Source organism: Aspergillus mulundensis (genome assembly GCF_003369625.1).
Source record: "Aspergillus mulundensis strain DSM 5745 chromosome Unknown scaffold_25, whole genome shotgun sequence".
Taxonomy (NCBI): domain Eukaryota; kingdom Fungi; phylum Ascomycota; class Eurotiomycetes; order Eurotiales; family Aspergillaceae; genus Aspergillus; species Aspergillus mulundensis.
This window is the reverse complement of record NW_020797913.1, coordinates 166,052-182,441: the sequence shown is the minus strand read 5'-3', so window position 1 is coordinate 182,441 and position 16,390 is coordinate 166,052. Positions and strand designations below refer to the sequence as shown.

The 16,390-nt window shown below is 53.2% G+C and overlaps 6 protein-coding genes across 6 annotated transcripts; 2 read left to right on the top strand and 4 right to left on the bottom strand.

Annotated features, from left to right (window-relative positions):
* Positions 1 to 1,585: 1,585 nt before the first annotated feature.
* On the top strand, positions 1,586 to 4,035 carry DSM5745_11408 (putative Allantoate permease; the record flags this gene model as incomplete). Its single annotated transcript, XM_026753424.1, has 15 exons — positions 1,586 to 1,810; positions 1,868 to 2,029; positions 2,076 to 2,183; positions 2,228 to 2,298; positions 2,346 to 2,456; positions 2,502 to 2,528; positions 2,578 to 2,620; positions 2,671 to 2,713; positions 2,763 to 2,853; positions 2,902 to 2,915; positions 2,964 to 3,080; positions 3,132 to 3,609; positions 3,659 to 3,705; positions 3,754 to 3,958; positions 4,011 to 4,035. The coding sequence occupies 15 exons, from the start codon at positions 1,586 to 1,588 to the stop codon at positions 4,033 to 4,035; spliced, it is 1,767 nt and encodes a 588-aa protein (XP_026598059.1).
* A 349-nt stretch (positions 4,036 to 4,384) lies between these two features.
* Positions 4,385 to 7,362, bottom strand: DSM5745_11407 (uncharacterized protein; the record flags this gene model as incomplete). Its single annotated transcript, XM_026753423.1, has 9 exons — positions 4,385 to 4,534; positions 4,590 to 4,964; positions 5,023 to 5,217; positions 5,270 to 5,307; positions 5,364 to 6,305; positions 6,356 to 6,483; positions 6,535 to 6,683; positions 6,730 to 7,229; positions 7,290 to 7,362. 9 exons carry the CDS (start codon positions 7,360 to 7,362, stop codon positions 4,385 to 4,387), a joined length of 2,550 nt encoding a protein of 849 aa, XP_026598058.1.
* A 1,231-nt stretch (positions 7,363 to 8,593) lies between these two features.
* Positions 8,594 to 9,653, bottom strand: DSM5745_11406 (glutathione S-transferase family protein; the record flags this gene model as incomplete). The annotated part of the gene is made up of 2 exons (XM_026753422.1): positions 8,594 to 9,514; positions 9,558 to 9,653. 2 exons carry the CDS (start codon positions 9,651 to 9,653, stop codon positions 8,594 to 8,596), a joined length of 1,017 nt encoding a protein of 338 aa, XP_026598057.1.
* A 572-nt stretch (positions 9,654 to 10,225) lies between these two features.
* DSM5745_11405 (cytochrome P450) lies at positions 10,226 to 11,858 on the bottom strand (the record flags this gene model as incomplete). Its single annotated transcript, XM_026753421.1, has 2 exons — positions 10,226 to 11,202; positions 11,261 to 11,858. The coding sequence occupies 2 exons, from the start codon at positions 11,856 to 11,858 to the stop codon at positions 10,226 to 10,228; spliced, it is 1,575 nt and encodes a 524-aa protein (XP_026598056.1).
* A 668-nt stretch (positions 11,859 to 12,526) lies between these two features.
* DSM5745_11404 (putative MFS sugar transporter) lies at positions 12,527 to 14,295 on the bottom strand (the record flags this gene model as incomplete). The annotated part of the gene is made up of 5 exons (XM_026753420.1): positions 12,527 to 13,027; positions 13,072 to 13,263; positions 13,308 to 13,717; positions 13,765 to 13,854; positions 13,902 to 14,295. The coding sequence occupies 5 exons, from the start codon at positions 14,293 to 14,295 to the stop codon at positions 12,527 to 12,529; spliced, it is 1,587 nt and encodes a 528-aa protein (XP_026598055.1).
* Positions 14,296 to 14,662: 367 nt separating this feature from the next.
* Positions 14,663 to 16,065, top strand: DSM5745_11403 (UPF0075 domain protein; the record flags this gene model as incomplete). The annotated part of the gene is made up of 3 exons (XM_026753419.1): positions 14,663 to 14,725; positions 14,775 to 14,849; positions 14,896 to 16,065. 3 exons carry the CDS (start codon positions 14,663 to 14,665, stop codon positions 16,063 to 16,065), a joined length of 1,308 nt encoding a protein of 435 aa, XP_026598054.1.
* Positions 16,066 to 16,390: the final 325 nt, after the last annotated feature.

Genomic DNA, 16,390 nt, shown 5'->3' with positions numbered 1-16,390 from the left:
TTATTAAATAATAAATATATATATAATTTATTTTATTATATTTTAATATTTTTAGTATTATATAATTAGCTTTAATAAATACCTAGCTAAAATAAACTTTAATATAGGCTTAAGCTTACTATATTACATGCAGGTTTTACTAACTAAAATAATAAAAAAATTTATAATAAAAAATACCTAGCCACAGGCGCGTAAAAAAATACGTATATTAAGTAAATATAAATATAAAAAAGGTTTATTAATAAAAATAATTTTATAAAAAAAAATATAAATAACAAAGGTGCAAATAGCAGGGTTATAATAATAAGCTTTAAATTATTTAAAAGTAAACTAGTGCTAAAAGGGTCGCGGGTCACGTGTAAAAAAGCAAGCTAATTTAAAGTAAAAATATATAATTTATATAATATTACTTTAGCTTTAAGTAGCTATTAACGGGATTAATTAAAGGGGTGGCTAATTAAAATAGTAAAATTTACTTAGTTAAAATTTGCTAACCCAGTCGGTCCCGGAACTAACTTTTAAATTGCAGTCCTAAAGTACTGCAAATCAAGCGGCATTCTCAGTGAGGTCGCAGCGTGGATGGTTGTGCGGCGCTTGGGGAGTATGATCATGGCACTGGGCTCTGTCCTGTGAGGGAGTCTATTATGCGATAAGGATCTGAACGCTGGAAAAGAAGATTCTGCATTGTTTTGATGTTCATTTACTTAGGTACGAGTAAATATATCTCTGCGGTGCCCTTTCTTGGAGCGGGAGGGACACGGCTCGATCCGCTTGGAACGCTGGGAATCCCGTCAAAACCCTAAAGCCTCCCAAAGCCCCCAGCATTGGAAGTATGCGTGTTATGAAGAATTCGCAGTCCGATTCAACCTCGGAAATGGCCGGTTCTTCTGTCAACGGCCGCACCAAGTGAGATCGAAGGGTCCGCGCTAAGAAAGGCGTGATGGCGGCTGCCCATGTCGAATCCGATGAGGAACACTCAGTTCTGGAGATTTACAACCCGGTCATGATTGTGATTTGTCTTAGATGGGGATAATCGAGATGTGTGTGGGGTTGTACGTACCGCGCCCCTGTAGTCTTAACTACCTTACAGCAGAACCCCTCCAGCGCTGGATAGCAAGCACGACATCGACCCCCACAATTGTGAATCAAGACGCGAGCAACTTGCCGATTGACGCAACGCTCCAAGGGACTTCGCCCTGGGCAGTAATTCCCCTCTATAGTATGCAGAATGTCACAAACAGTCGTCAGTGATCCTTGAGCAGAAATTCCAGGATTGAATCCAAGACTCGGCAAATGCTTCCTTCCGCCACGGCCGACCGAACATCATTCCAATCTTCAAGGGGCAGATGAAGCTTTGAGACGGCATTTTGCTATGCCAGGCTGGCTTCGGCTTGATTCTCCACGGCAAGCCTGTCGCCACAAGCCTAAAACAACTTGGCAGCTAGTGGCATGGGCTGGGGGAGAGAAAGGTGGGCAGGTTGGAGTGATGGAGCGAGTCAAGTACCTTATAAGTAGCAGCTACCTCGCCCATTTAGCGTAGTGCGAGTGTCTCGAGCTGCTTTGAACCTTCATCGGCCTATCTACCATGTCAGGCAAGCAACCGACCGTCTCATCCTCGACGCCATCCGACAACGACAGTCTGAGGTCCAAGGCCGCCTCCGAAGGCGTCACTCCCAGCAACGTCGCACCCCTGGGCTCAGCCTTAGCCAGCGATCAAACACAGCGCACAGAAGGCGTCATTGGCGATGCAGTCCTGCGGTTCCTGCGCATTCGCAAGGGACCCCGGAAGGTGCCGTACGATCTGGATGGAGTACGTACCAACATCGCCTCGTCTTGTATCAGCTCGACGGTCGCTAACTCCCCCAAGGTAGCGACCCAACCGAGTATCTGGGACTCGGAAAACCTCGAGGAATACAAGAACCTGTATATCCACCCCAAGTGGGAGAATTGGAGCGCCTTCGATCCGAACTTTCGATGGACATGGCGAGAGGAGAGAGCAGTCCGCCGCAAGGTCGACTGGAAGATCATGGTAGGCGTCGTGACAGAACGATAATACAACTGGGCTAACCAGGCAGGTCTGGGTCTGTATCATGTTCGCAGCCCTCAACATCGACCGAAACAACCTCAAGAACGCGGTCTCGGACAATATGCTGGACGATATTGGCCTCACCCAGGCGGACTATGTGCGTTACCGACAATCCATCTCTGAGTTTACTAACAGCCATAGAACACGGGCCAAACCATCTCCCGAGTTGGTTTCCTTGTTGCGGAGCTCCCTTCGCAGATTATCTCCAAACGGTCAGTTGCTTGTATTCAAACTCAGTCGATATGGCTGACCTTCGCAGCGTTGGCCCCGACATGTGGATTCCCATCCAGATCTGCATCTTCAGCGTCGTTTCCGCCATGCAGTTCTTCCTTAGCGGACGCGCCTCGTTTCTTGCAACTCGCTACCTGATGTAAGCTGCTGGTCCAGGTTAAGACGTCCCCTGCTGACCGATCAGTGCGACCTTCCAGGGTGGCTTCATTCCGTAAGCATCCATCCCTCATCCAGGCTTAGCGGAATTTAATCGAGAATAGCGATACAATCCTCTATCTCAGCTACTTTTATACCGGCCCAGCAGTGAGTTGCCTTCTCCGCCTACGCCGACTTTTCGTTGCTCACTCTGATAGCTTCCTGTGCGATTGGCCTGGTACTGGATGTCTTCGCAACTGGGTACGCCTTCTCATCTTCACGTCCGGGCAGTCCTTTCTGACCATCGCAGTTGATATTGGCGTTGGATTTGCCGCGGTCGGTCTGTTGTCCATGCGCGGTATCTTGGGCTACGCGGGCTGGCGTTGGTTGTTCCTCATTGAGTAAGTGCTGCTCTGGACACAGTCAAAAGAGGCTAACAAACTTCATAGGGGCTGCTTCACCTGTAAGCGTGGTATCCGCTTTTGATGATGCCCGTACTAACTGAGCGAAGTCCTGGTCGGCGTTGCCTCGTTCTTCCTCATGCCGCAGTGCCCGACCAAAACGAAGAGCTGGTGGAGTCCAAAAGGCTATTTCACGGAGAAGGAGCAGAAGATCATCGTGAACTCAGGTCAGCTCCTCCAAGCTCCAAAAGACACCTCAGGAAGCTAACGCATCGCAGTAATCCGCGACGACCCCCAGAAAGGAGGCATGTTCAACCGACAAGGTCTCTCGCTCAAGCAGATCTGGGAGGGCACGAAAGACTACGACATGTGGCCGCTCTACATCCTAGGCCTGCTCTTCGGTATCCCAAAGTACCCAGTCGACCAATACCTAAGTCTATCACTCCGCGAGCTCGGCTTCAACGTCATCCAGACCAACCTGCTTAGCATTCCATGGATCGTCGGCTCCTGCATCACCATGCTGCTCATCACGGCCTTCAGCGAGCTAATCAACAACCGGAGCTTCGTGTCCATGGCCGAAGATGCATGGCTGCTGCCGTGCTTCGTGGCTTTGATCGCGTTGCCAGATCCGATCAGCCCCTGGGTGTACTTTGCCATCGCGACGGTTCTGCTCTCGTTTCCTTATACGCACCCTATTCAAGTTGCGTGGACGAGTAGGAATGCCGGGTCGGTGCAGAACAGGACTGTTTCTGCTGCGTGCGTTGTCCCAGAATAAAGAACTTGGTATGAGGCTGACCATGTGCAGGCTCTACAACATGTGGGTTCAGATCAGTGGCATGATCGGAGCGAACTGTGAGTTCCTATACATCGTCTCTTAAAGGTTAACAACTAATCAGACAGTGTACCAATCGAGCGACTCGCCTCGCTACTTCAAAGCAAACAAGGGTTTGCTCGTGATCTGCGTATGGATGTGTGTAGTCCAATACCCCGGAACCTACTTCTACTACAAATGGCGCAACAACTCCAAGGCGAGCAAGTGGGATGCTATGACTCCCGAAGAGCAGCACCGCTACAGGCAGACCACCACAGACAAGGGGAACAAGCGGTACGTAATGGTAGACTGCGGGCTTTGGTGAGATCGGCTAACTCAGATGCAGGCTTGATTTCCGCTTTGCTACTTGACGGGGTATACAATTGCTCTACCAGACCTTGTCCATTGGCATTTTGGACGTGATACTAATTGGTGCAGCCCTGCAGTCTATCTAAAAGAGTGAGCATTTTGGTGTTAATTGTAGACCATTGTATTGCTATTAACATTTGTTCACATGTCAACTGCTTGTCTCTGCTGTCTTGAACAAAGGAAACATCTCCAGAAACAGCGCTTACAGCTGTACTTGGAGAACTAGACAAAGGAAAATGACGACGAGACATCAGCAAAAGCCAATGGCCTTGATGAGAAATAGAAAGTGCAACAGCCAAAGGAAATAAAAGAAGTGGAACATCAACAGTACCATAACCAGGTGCTTGCAGGCTATTTCCCGTCATACTCTGGAACAAGCGTAGAGTCGTACAACCCCATGTGCCAGTCATCTTTATTCTCGTCTGTCAAAAGAACATGGCGCGCCGTAATGGCAAAGCGGAGCTTTGGGCCATGTTCCTTTGTGTCCAATGTAGCCCCATGCTATGAGTAGTCTATTAGTATCATACCCTTGTCCTGATAGTTGGATTCAACATACATCATAATACTTTTGAATTCCGGCGCCCTGCATTGACATCATGTCCCCGTGGTGCAACTCGAATTTGATGATCACTTGCTTGTGCGTTGCCACTATGGGACTTTGCTGATACTTGGTCAGCCACGTCTCGTAATAGTGGTCCAAGCCCATCTCTCCATTGACGTAGCGGTCCCTCAACTCCTTGCGCCACTCGTAGTTCGCGCATCCCTCCAGAACTGGATCGTCATCAGGATGGAGCACCAATTTCTTACCCCCCTTACCCTCGGTGAACCCGCGGAAGTATTTGTCTTTGATGCGCAGAGAGAAGTCGCCCTTTGATCCAAGCGAGAGGGATGTAATGTTCGAACCCAAAGTCTCTTCACCGTCGTCATGGTACTATTGTACAAACATGTCAGCATCTTCATGTTGTACTCTCCGGGTTATGATGGCTTACATTGATGGCCATGCCCTCAATGTAGGCTAGGAGAAGGACTTCGTTTGGGAGATATGCGAGCTCGCCTACATTGGGGTACGTGGCGTAAACTTGCTCGGTCGCCCACTTCAGGCGCCCTAGTATGAATCGGAGCGGCTCGGGGGCATCTCTGAATGGGGTCGATGGGACTTTTACGCTGAAGTCATATGGCATTCCCTGGCGATGGTCAGTTATGGTGTGATGTATACGGGAGCAATTGGGGACGCACGAAATTGGCAGCAAATTCCGAGGTCAACGTTCCTTTGGCTAGGCAGAAACAACATGTTAGTCTTACATCACAATCGTGGGGGAAATAGCCTTACCAATAGCCTTGTCCAAAGGATAGCGCTGAAGGTTGAGCCTGTCTGAATCTCGCTGCAGCTGCTTGTACAGCTCACCGGGCCCATTGGGCTGTCCGTTGATCTCGCTGTTGGAGACAAACCGAATAACAACTCCGGCGCCTGGGAGATTGTAGACAACCATGCGATAGGGGGAGCATGCCTGATCATTAATCCACGTAGGGCGACGCAGATGTCTATCGTAGATGCTAATCTTGCGCAGCGGGGTGTAATCCTGAAAGAGCACAGGACGTCGGACAGGGGCCAGCTCCTGCTCAGTGATGGCCGCGCGAAGTGGCAGCTCGGACATTTTCACCAGGAACTGGAAGTTGCCGGGGCAGTCCCCTTCGTAATCCTCGCCTGTCTTGGTGCTCTTGCACCTCCAGCCGTCCCAGTAGCAGCGGGATACGGCACGCTTGCACACCTTGCACACAATGCCCGGCTTCCAGTTAGCTTTGACATGCTGCGCTAGGGGGTGATCGCTGATGGTCAGGTTATAGGGCCAGGACGGGATCAGGCTATACTTCATCTGGATCTCCGGGTCAAACGGCTGACGCCAGGAGAGGAAGTATTTGCAAAACTCCATGTTAACCGGGGGTTCCGATCCATCCGGGAGCGTCCAGAACTTGTCGCAGTCGTGCTGCAGACAGATCCATGCCAGCGCGTAAACTTGGAAGCTCTCCACACCACAGGCACCGCATCTCTGGTAATTGGGCTGAATGTTGCGTTGAGCGAGAAGCTTGGGATCAGGCGAACTCTTCAGCGCAAACCAAGGCTTCACAGTCAGGTCGACTCTCTCCAGTCGCATTCGGAACGATTTACAACCGTTGAGCTTCTCCCTCCAGGCCTCGACAATGCGGTACTCGGCCATGATACTGAACTTGTGGAGGAAGGTTCGCGGGGGCGTGAGGTTTTGATTATCGCGATCTGGAGCAAGTCAGCGTCGATTGGCCTGAACAGAACAATGGCTGTCTTACCAATGATAACACCAATAGCGACCTTGTTAGCCTTGCTGTTGAACAGCGAGTAGACTTCAGAGTCCTCCAGTGTCTGGTCTTTGGTCTGTCTCGAAACTCCTTTGTCATATTCGTTTTTGCCGCCTCCACTGGGAATATCAGTCAATTGAACTACAGTAGCTAAGGACGGGGACACAAACACTCGAGTAATGATGGTGTCATTGTCGACGTAGCACCGAGGCCCGCCATTTTTGCCGAGCAGGAGACCGAAGAAGAATCCTTTGGAGGTGTAGGTGCCTCCTTGGGGGATCTTGAACCATGCATAAGTGTCTGCGATTCCCGTACGGTCCTGATACGCATTAGCAAAGCACCTTCAGCACGAAGGGGGTACAAACTTCTCCCCATCCGGGTGCTTCTCCAACGAGCTCGGACGCCGCCGCAGGCTTTGCGGGTGGAATGGCCTGTCCGGACAGATTCATATCAGAACCGAATTCGATACCGCTCAGGAGCGGTTGAATGTCTCCGTCGCCATCGTCTTGAATAACCGACGCATCGTCATCGTCTTGAACGAACAGCGCATTCTCATCGCCTTGGACCAACGCCGCATCGTCATCGTCCTGAAGCAACATCGCAATCATCATTTCCTCATGGCTCAACTGTCCAGTGGTGTTGGGGAAGCTAGCATTAGCAAAAGGGTTACGGTCTTCAGCGAAGAACTGAGCGGACAGATCCTTATCAGGACCTAGTCCAATTCCTGTACGCGTTGGCTGGACGTCTTCGTCGCTTTCGTCGTCAGCCAACATGGCATATTGCTCTTCAAAGTGTCGATCGTTGGCCAGGCCAGCATCAGCTGGAAGAGAAGGCTCGTTGACATCGGGGGAGGATTGGGCCGAAACTGCAGCGCGAGGTGTTAGGTGACGACCTGTCTGACATAGGCAGGATCTGGAATTCTTACCTTGAGCGTTGGTTTTGATCCTGGTGGATCGACGCAAGTCTTCAGGTTCGGCAGCCCGCTTGTTAGGCGTCATGATTGCCAGCCTCAGGGCGAGATAGCAAGCAAAGTAGAGCGTGTGAGGGTTCAAGGAGAAGGAGAAAGAAGGAATATATGACGAGAGGATGGAAAGGAAGGATGGAGAAGAGAGGCAAAGGAGGTAAAAAGAGGCGAAACAGAGAGAGGGACGACAGAGGAGAAAGTCTGTGGGGTGGAATGTGTTGAGGGAGGACGGAGATGAGCAGGGTTAAAAGTCGAGATCAAAAAGACCTGGAACAAGATCCCCAGCAGGCATTAACACAATCCCATCACTGACAAGCAAAGGAACAGGGAAAGAACGAGGGCGAAGAAAGGTAGAACAGGAAATCTGTGGGATGAGAGTGTCGAGACAGGGCGGGCGAGGAGCAGGATGATATGGTCGAAATTGAGCAGACCTGGAGCGGGACTGGCAGCAGACATTCACGCATTCCCTTCACCGGCGAGCGAAGCCCGGTCGGTTGGCTTCTCTTGGGTTCTGTTTTGGGCAGGCGCGTGTTATTCACCTCCGATGCAAAGTCACGGGCTGCAGGACTCCACCCTCGACGAGTCTGGGAGTTGCCCCCGCCGCTGCATTCACGTTCAGAACACATCGCAGCTGATCTGTACCTGGAGCCAATCGAACGGTGGCCAGGTCTCTGCTGCTTGGAGTCTGCGAGCAGTTTCATCGGGGTAGAAGCTGCGCAGCTCTGCTCGTCGGGAAAGCGCAGCTCTGCTCGCCAGGAAACGCAGCTCTATGCAATATACAAGGCCCACGGAAGAGGACAGGAACGTAGAGCAGCTTGAGTTGTAGAATAGCGCTTGACTACGTCGCTAGACAGACTACCACCGGGGTCGGTGTGTTGTATCTCCAGGATACGGCGGTTGAGATTCGATCTCGCACAGGCAGCTCATATCCCATAGCCATAATTTCTCTGCCTTCAGTCGATGAGCCTAGCTATCAAGACAGTTCTCTTCGTTTCTTGACGTGAAAGCTTCATGCGATGAGGTGGCGCGTGGTTGGGATGGGAGAGACGAGGCGTGTTACTGTTTGGGATTTGACTACCTACCAGGCGATGAAGAGTTCGCATTCTATAGCTTATCTAGAAGAAGGAATCTCGTCTCCATGAGGTCAAAGAACTTGAATTGAATTGAATTGAATTGAATCGTCATGGGCATGAAAACGGGCAGAAGACTTCGTTGCCCAAACAGGAATGCTACATCATCACGAATATCAAACCACCATCTAACGATCAACTGAGATGTGCTTTCTCCGACGGGAGTGCAGCAACCTGGAAAGCGCGTCTTGGGGCATGGACTCGAACCGAGACATCGCCTTCGAAGGTCTCAATGGTGATCTCCTTGTCCGTCAGCCCGAGCAGTCTCCCGACCGTTTTGTGTCTGGCGCCGCTGTCAGTAGGCCACAGTTGAACGACTTGTCCCTTCAGAAGTCCGCTGGCTTGAACAAGAGGATCGCTCGCATCAACTACGTCCTTTGACTCCTCCGCTGCAGCTCCTTCGAGCAGTTCTGCTACTCGCTCGCCAGATAGCGTCTCGGGGGCACGGAGCGCTTTCTGTGCCTCTCCAAAGGCCTTCTGGAATCTATCAATCCAGGCAAAGACCTTGGGAAACAAGTGCGACGAAATGTGTTCTTCAGGCAGTGCGCCCGGGACCGAAATCAGCCAGTGTAGAGGCCACACCATCTCGATGTCCGCAAGGCCCGGAGCCTCTGTCTTTGCGAGCCACTGCCTTCCGTCTGCCAGCAAGGTCGTTTCCAGGAACTCGAACGTATTCTTCACCTCGAGAATAGCACCCGGTCGCCCGGCGAGGACAAAGTCCGCAAAATCCATGCCCGGCCCGCCACCGATCATATCCAGGCGGTCTTTCATGAAGGCTTCATTGTGCATCAACGGGGTATTAGGGAGGAGGATCTGGACGATGTTTCGGAAGAGGCCGGTCTCGAGAGTCAACTTGGCGAGGAGCTGTTCGAGGGCGCGTTGCTCGGGGGTGGAGGTCGCGGCGAACGGGGGCTTAGCGCCCTCGATGCGCTCGAGGGTACGCAGGATCAGGGGAGAATCGAGGTAGACATCGCGACTGATGGAGAGCAGCGGGATGCGACGGTAGCGGATTCCGAGGCGAGCGAGGTCAGGGCGGGGGAGGATCTGGGGTTGGATCTGCTGGTGTTAGTCGCGGCGTGAGTCTGTAGTCGGTACATACACATTGGTCGTAGGGGATCCCCCGGAAGGCCAGGTAGTAGAGGACTCGCGCGGAGAAGGGCGGGCGAGGGTAGTGGAAGAGGATAATGTCAGTCATGGTGGTGGTTGCTGCGTTGAAAGTGAGGGCGCTGGCCTTGTTATCTAAGTGCGCCCCGCTGTCTCCGCTGCTCCTCCTCGGTCCGTCTGGGATACGTGGGTCGAGTCCGGTCGACGTCATATCAGGATAGCGTCTAGAGCATCTGGAACAGCTGAGAGGTGGAATTTGATGTCTCCAGGTTGGATTTAACTTAAGTCTCGGCGCATGCAGTGTATCACGAACTTAGGGCTGGCAAACAAAAAGAGCTCGGCGGCATAACTTTATGCACGCACAACCACGCCTGCCCTGTTGATTTAAAACACCAGCCTTACGAATAATTATATTATTCGAAGACACTGACGCCGAGATCTTGAATACATGATACAAAGCCCAGCCCGCATGATGCTCTGGTTGGGAGAATGAGGAGGGGCAGGATCTCAAGGCGCGTGTAATTAGATGTATATAGTGCTCTCCTAGCATATTGTTGTGGTATTGATTTTTGTGTGGAGGACAAGCCGTGGCATCGTAGCCGTTGGAAGTCCCTTCATAGTTCCTCGGCATGGTATATACAAGTTTGATTCAAATCCAGATACCTAGAGCTTCCTCCTCTTCACCAAAACCCTCACCCCCTCCGGCGGCACAACAGCCTCCGCCATCCAGCGATTCCTCGGTCTTTCCCCTTTATACTCCTCCGGAAACCTTATCTCATAGTGCGTCAGCACATACGCCATAACCATCTTCAGCTCAAAGTCAACCAGGAACCGGCCCGGGCACGCATGCTTCCCATGGCCGAAGCCGAGGTAGTTCGGCCCCGTCGAGACAAAGCTCAGGCTCGGTGAGCTGGTCTTGCTAGAGTTGGGATCGGATGCTGCCTCGCGAGCCCTCGAGAAGCGGAAGGGATCGTATTTCCTTGCATCGGGGTAGACCTGCTCGTCCATGTGCGGCTGCTGGCTCAGGAAGCAGAAGAGCGTCCCCTTTGGCAGGGAAAGGCCGGTGTCGGTGACGACCCCAACGACCAGGACCTTGCGGAAGAAGGAGCGCCCGCCGAACGAGTGGCAGCGGAGGGTCTCGCGCGCGACGCTGTCGGCTTTGAGCATTTTCGAGATACTGGACTTTGTCCAGGCCGGATCGGAGCCGAGTGTCTGCTCGATCTCGTCGCGGAGCACGGCGATTGTGTTGTACTCGCTGTCTGAGGCCAGGATGTTCAGCAGCATGTTGGTTACTGCGATGCTGGTCTGGTGCATTGAGCCGAAGTTTGCGGCTGTGACGCGGGTGGCCATGGTGTTGAGATCGTGCAGTTCGAACTGTCGCTCGCGCGCGGCGAACCGCAGCATCATTTGGAAGTGGTCTGTTGGTTGCTCTTCGATAGGTTTGGAAAGGGACTTCATGCGTGCGTGGTACAGCGGCTCGACGTGTTTGCGGACTCGTCTGTTGGCGAGTCGTGGTTTCAATCCGACGAGGGGACCGACCAGGGGGCGGAGAATGGGGGGACATCCGCCTGTGACTCCGGCATTGATGACGCACCCGTCGATGGCGTCGAGGCTGTCTTTGAGGTATTGCTCGTTGCGGCCTGCATTCCAAGGTTGTTAGCATACACCTATGAGAGGGCTGGAAGGGATGGGACATACATAAAGGCAAGCCCACTGTAAACCGACTGGCACCCTGCGCAACAATCATCCGCACGGCCTCAAACAGATCAATGCTCTGCCACTGCTCCGTGTCCGTCCCAAAATACTTGTCGAATGCCACTCCAAGCTCATCGTTCAGGCTGGCAACGATATTCTCCAGCATGGCGTTCATCTCGGTCTTCACGAGCAGACCGTGCCACGCATCGCTTATATACCGCGAATTTCCGATACTGTAATCCGCCTGGTCGATCTCCACAAATGCCTCGCCCGGACTGAGGACCTTGTCTGGCTGCGTCGAGGCCCAGCGCAGGGAAGACGGCGGGAGGAGGACTTCATTGCGCACGCCGAAGCCTGGGAGGATGACGGGGTTGCCGTGCTTGAGGTATTTGTGGTATGCCTCCTTGAAGAGCGACTCGCAGTCGGTAAGGTAGGCAAGCCGTGTTTTGAGGCTGAAGCTCCTCTTTCCGGGTGCTTCGCGGATGAAGGGGACGCCTTGGGGAAGGGGCGCGCTGAGGAAGAGGCTGTTGATGAAGTAGAGGATTGTCGCGGGGAAGAGGATGTAGAGGATCACTCCGAGGAGACTGATGACGGGGATCATGGTGGCGGGGTGAGATGTCAGGTAAACAGAGCCTGAGGTGGCCGACGGGGTACTTTATATCGTCTGGCTGGCAGCAGGATCAGGCCCCCACCGCGGCTGAAATCAAGTCCGCCTTATTGGAGCGTCCGTCTATCGGATCTGGCCCGCTAGTATAACTCCTACGAATATACGAACACCCGGTCGTAGAGGCTGTGCCAATCAGGGCGACTGCAACGCCTGGGCGTGGAGATGTGGACTCATGCCTGGAGATTTTTGACAGTTTACGAGTATATGCTCCCCAACTCATCTTGGCATATCAGATCAGATTCGTACTGGAGGCAAGTGTTGGAATGGTCAAGGGGCAACGGCCCAATGTTTCGAAGCGACCACGGTCGGGGGCTGACTTGGCTTAAGAGATCGATTACCATGAGATCTCCTCCGAAGAAGCCATGCTGAGCAAGCCAGTAAGGCTCTGAGAATGTTAGAATAACTCGTTCCCATTTGCGATCCTTCGTCTATCTAGGACGAGAATGTCCATGTGCAGCCTCTTTCATAATAACGTACACTAGCAACGAAAATAAGCCCATAGCCATAGAAAAATGTACAGTAAACCTCCCATCATGACCAATTACCATTAAACCGATAAAAGAATACCGCCGACACCATCATTGTCGCCCAGCGGCATAACGCTAACGCCCCTCTCGCTCATGAATATCCTCCACCTTCCCTCCCTCATCCTCAAACGCAGTAACCCCCTTCTCAGCGAGGACATCGCTGTGCAACCGATACGCGCGCTCCATCTCCCAGTAAAACGGACTGGGCGTCGAGAACAAAGCGTCGATCGACTCGAGCGACCGGTTGCGCGTCTCCGGGTAGAACAGGTACACGATCGGGATCCAGAGGAGATTCAACCCAGCTAACAGGAAGTAGCTCCGGCTCTTCAGACTGGCGAACATGATCGGATTCACCAGCGTCGTCATGCCCACGCCAATCGCCCAGCCCGTGATGCCGAAGCCGTTGCCCTGTGCGCGGAGGTCGGAGGGGAAGATCTCCGTTGGGACGAGGAACGCGACAGTGCCCCAGGTTGCGGCGTAGCCGAGGTTGAAGAGGAAGAGCATGGCCACTGCTGCTGGGGCGTAGTCGGATGCTTTTGCTGGGTTGTGGAGGGAGGCTTCGTAGACGGAGCCGGCCTGGTGGATCAGTAGAGCTATGACATTCTGGAAAAGCGACTTACCACGATTTCAACAGCGAAGAGACTCAAGGCACCCCACATCAAGCACATTCTGCGCCCGATGCGATCGACAATTTGGGCGCTGATGATGGTGCCGATGATGCCGATTGTGTTGATGCCCCCGGCGAGGCCGTTTTGGGTCAGGTTGCTATAGCCGGCTTGGCTGAGGAGCGTTGGCGAATACGCAGTAATCGCCTGAGTTGTTAGAGACGTCTGTACAGTTGCGAATGAAGTCATACCGTGATGCCAGTCCAGGAGGCCATGATCTGAAGCCAAACGCACAGCCAGGCGCGTCGGCAGAGGTTGGCCCCCGGTCGCCCTCCTTTTCCGATCAGGATCTTGACAAACTGAATCGGCGAGCTGCGCTGGCTCTCTTTAGCCATCGCGACTATCTCCAGGTACTCGTGATCGATCTCGGCCTGACTCGCTTTGTGGGATCGAAGTCTGGTCAGCAAGTCTCTGGCTTCCTCGTTGCGGCCGACCGATGCGTAGTAGCGCGGAGAGTCGGGGAGCATCTTGATAAAGGCAACCAGCAGGAGAGCCGGGATGCATTGGAAGGCGAGGAGAAAGCGCCATCGGATGTCCGAGTAGCCGTTGTTGATGAAGGCGAGGCCGAAAGACAACCAGTATGCGACCGAGATTCCCAAGTCTGTACATTGTTAGTATGCGAAACATAAGAAAGAAATTGAGACATACAGTTTGCGATAAAGACGTAGCCCAGGAAGCCACCCCGATGACCGGCGGATGAAGTTTCTGACACCAGGACCGGGGTGATTCCAGTCAAGGCTGCTCAGTTAGCACAGCTTGTCAAGAATTCCGGATGAGCGACATACCTCCAGTCCCAATGCCCGTGACGACTCTCGCCACCAGCATAAAATTCGAGCTTTGAATCGCCGCCTGGAGAGCACCGCCAACGACCGCGAAAACGGCACCAATGAACAGCCCATTGATGCGTCCGATGCGATCGGCCAACCAGCCCCCAGCGAAGCAGCCAAAAATGCAGCCGAGATAGTAGATGCTGACAATGCCCCCCTGGTGCGTCGTGTCGGTCACCGTGCCATCCGGCTCGCCAATTCCGACTTCGGTGACATAGTAGGGTGAGGAATTGACGCCGCCCATGACACCCTGGTCGTAGCCCTCGAAGAAGATGCAGATGAGCGAAAAGACCTGGATGGCGACATTGAGCTGGCGCGACGAGAGGCGTCGCCAGAGGGTGGTGTAGGCCATGTTGACGCCAAAACCCGGGGTAGTGCTGGCAAAACCGGGGGAGGAGACCAGTTCGCAGAATATGCAGGGATTAAGCGATCTCGCCTCCACAGAGAGTCCCAACTCCAAGGTTTGGTGCAGAATCTGATTCTGTCGTGCGCCAGGTGGAGTCTGTTAGCCCAGGAAGGGGACCGTTTAGGCGTTTACGCATTTTCGCCTGCAGCAGAGGCGAGACCGGTGGGAGAGCGAGCCAGGGACCCTCGGCGACTTCTCCGATGCCAGCTGGCTCAACCGGCCCGATCAATCCCAAGAGTCTGACTGCTCCGATATCTTATTTAGCCGTCGCGGATCCGCTTGGCTCTTCATCTTCATACTCCCTGTCTTCAGTATGGCGTCCCAGAATCAGCCTCTCGATATCACGGTGCTCGGCTTGAACAGCGGCACCTCTATGGTGAGTCGATCCGCTCTATGCTCCGACTCGAGCCATTCTAACTCTCCAGGATGGCATTGACTGTGCTCTATGCCACTTCCGACAGGAAACTCCCGAGTCTCCCATGCACTTCGAGCTGCTCAAGGTACGTGAAAGAGGAATGTTGAGTATCCTATCACTCACGCCCGCAGTATGGAGAAATCCCTCTCGAACAGACCATCAAGAAACGGGTCATGAACATGATCCTGCACAACAAGACCTCTCCCTCGGAGTTATCAGAAGTCAATGTCATCCTCGGAGAGACATTCGCTGCCGCCGTCAAGCAGTTCTGTGAAGACTACAAGGTCGACATTTCCACAATTGACGTCATCGGCTCTCACGGCCAGACCATCTGGCTGCTGTCCATGCCTGAAGCCGGCGAGGTGCGAAGCGCCCTGACCTTCGCCGAGGGCACCTTCCTTGCCTCGCGCACTGGCATCACTTCCGTCACCGATTTCCGAGTCAGCGACCAGGCGGCCGGCCGACAGGGCGCCCCTCTCATTGCATTCTTTGATGCTCTGCTCCTCCACCACCCGACCAAGCTGCGCGCGTGCCAGAACATCGGTGGTATCGCCAATGTCTGCTTCATTCCTCCCGACTCCCATGGCGGCGTCGACGCCTGCTACGACTTTGACACCGGTCCCGGAAACGTCTTCATCGATGCGGTAGTCCGCCACTACACCAACGGCGAGCGCGAGTTTGACAAGGACGGCGAGATGGGCGCCCGCGGCACCGTTGACCAGGAGCTTGTTGACGATTTCCTCCAGAATCACCCCTACTTCCGATTAGATCCGCCCAAGACCACCGGCCGCGAAGTTTTCCGGGATACATTGGCATTCGAATTCATTCGCAAGGCAGAGAGCAAGGGCCTGAAGCCCGACGATGTCGTCGCGAGCATCACCCGAGTGACTTCACAGGCGATTGTCGACCACTACCGGCGATATGCTCCTGAAGGTCTCGAGATCGAAGAGATTTTCATGTGCGGAGGCGGCGCGTTCAACCCCAACATTACCAAACACATCCAAGAGAACTACCCCAAGGCGAAGATCATGATGCTCGATGAAGCCGGTATTCCGGGAGGTGCCAAGGAGGCCATCACCTTTGCTTGGCAGGGTATGGAGGCCATCGTCGGTCGCTCGATCCCAGTTCCGACACGTGTTGAGACGCGTCAGGAGTATGTGTTGGGCAAGGTCGCGCCGGGCAGGAACTACCGCAAGGTCATGCGGCAGGGGACGCTCTTTGGTGCTGGACGCGATCATCTCGCGCCGGTCAGTGAGATGGTCAATTATGTTGACGGGAAGGTTTTCAATAATAAGTGGTAGTAGTATAGCGTAGATATGATAAATGAGTAATGAACGTTCCCAAGGTACATTGAGCATATGCTGCTGCTGAGTGCCGGGCTTAAGATATATATTTCTGTCAACGCAACTCATAGCGGCAACCACACCATTTCATCCGCCAACTCCCTCTCAACACCTTGATTCATGCTCGGAACACCATCATCAGATTTCCTTTATCAATGACTATTCTCTGTACCCGACATAAGATTCCCAGTCTTCGCCTTCAAAATGTCCGGGGTCCGGGGTACCCGTGGGCAACACCTTCCTCAAGTGGACGACAGTATTAGTCATTGAAGCCGGAATCCGG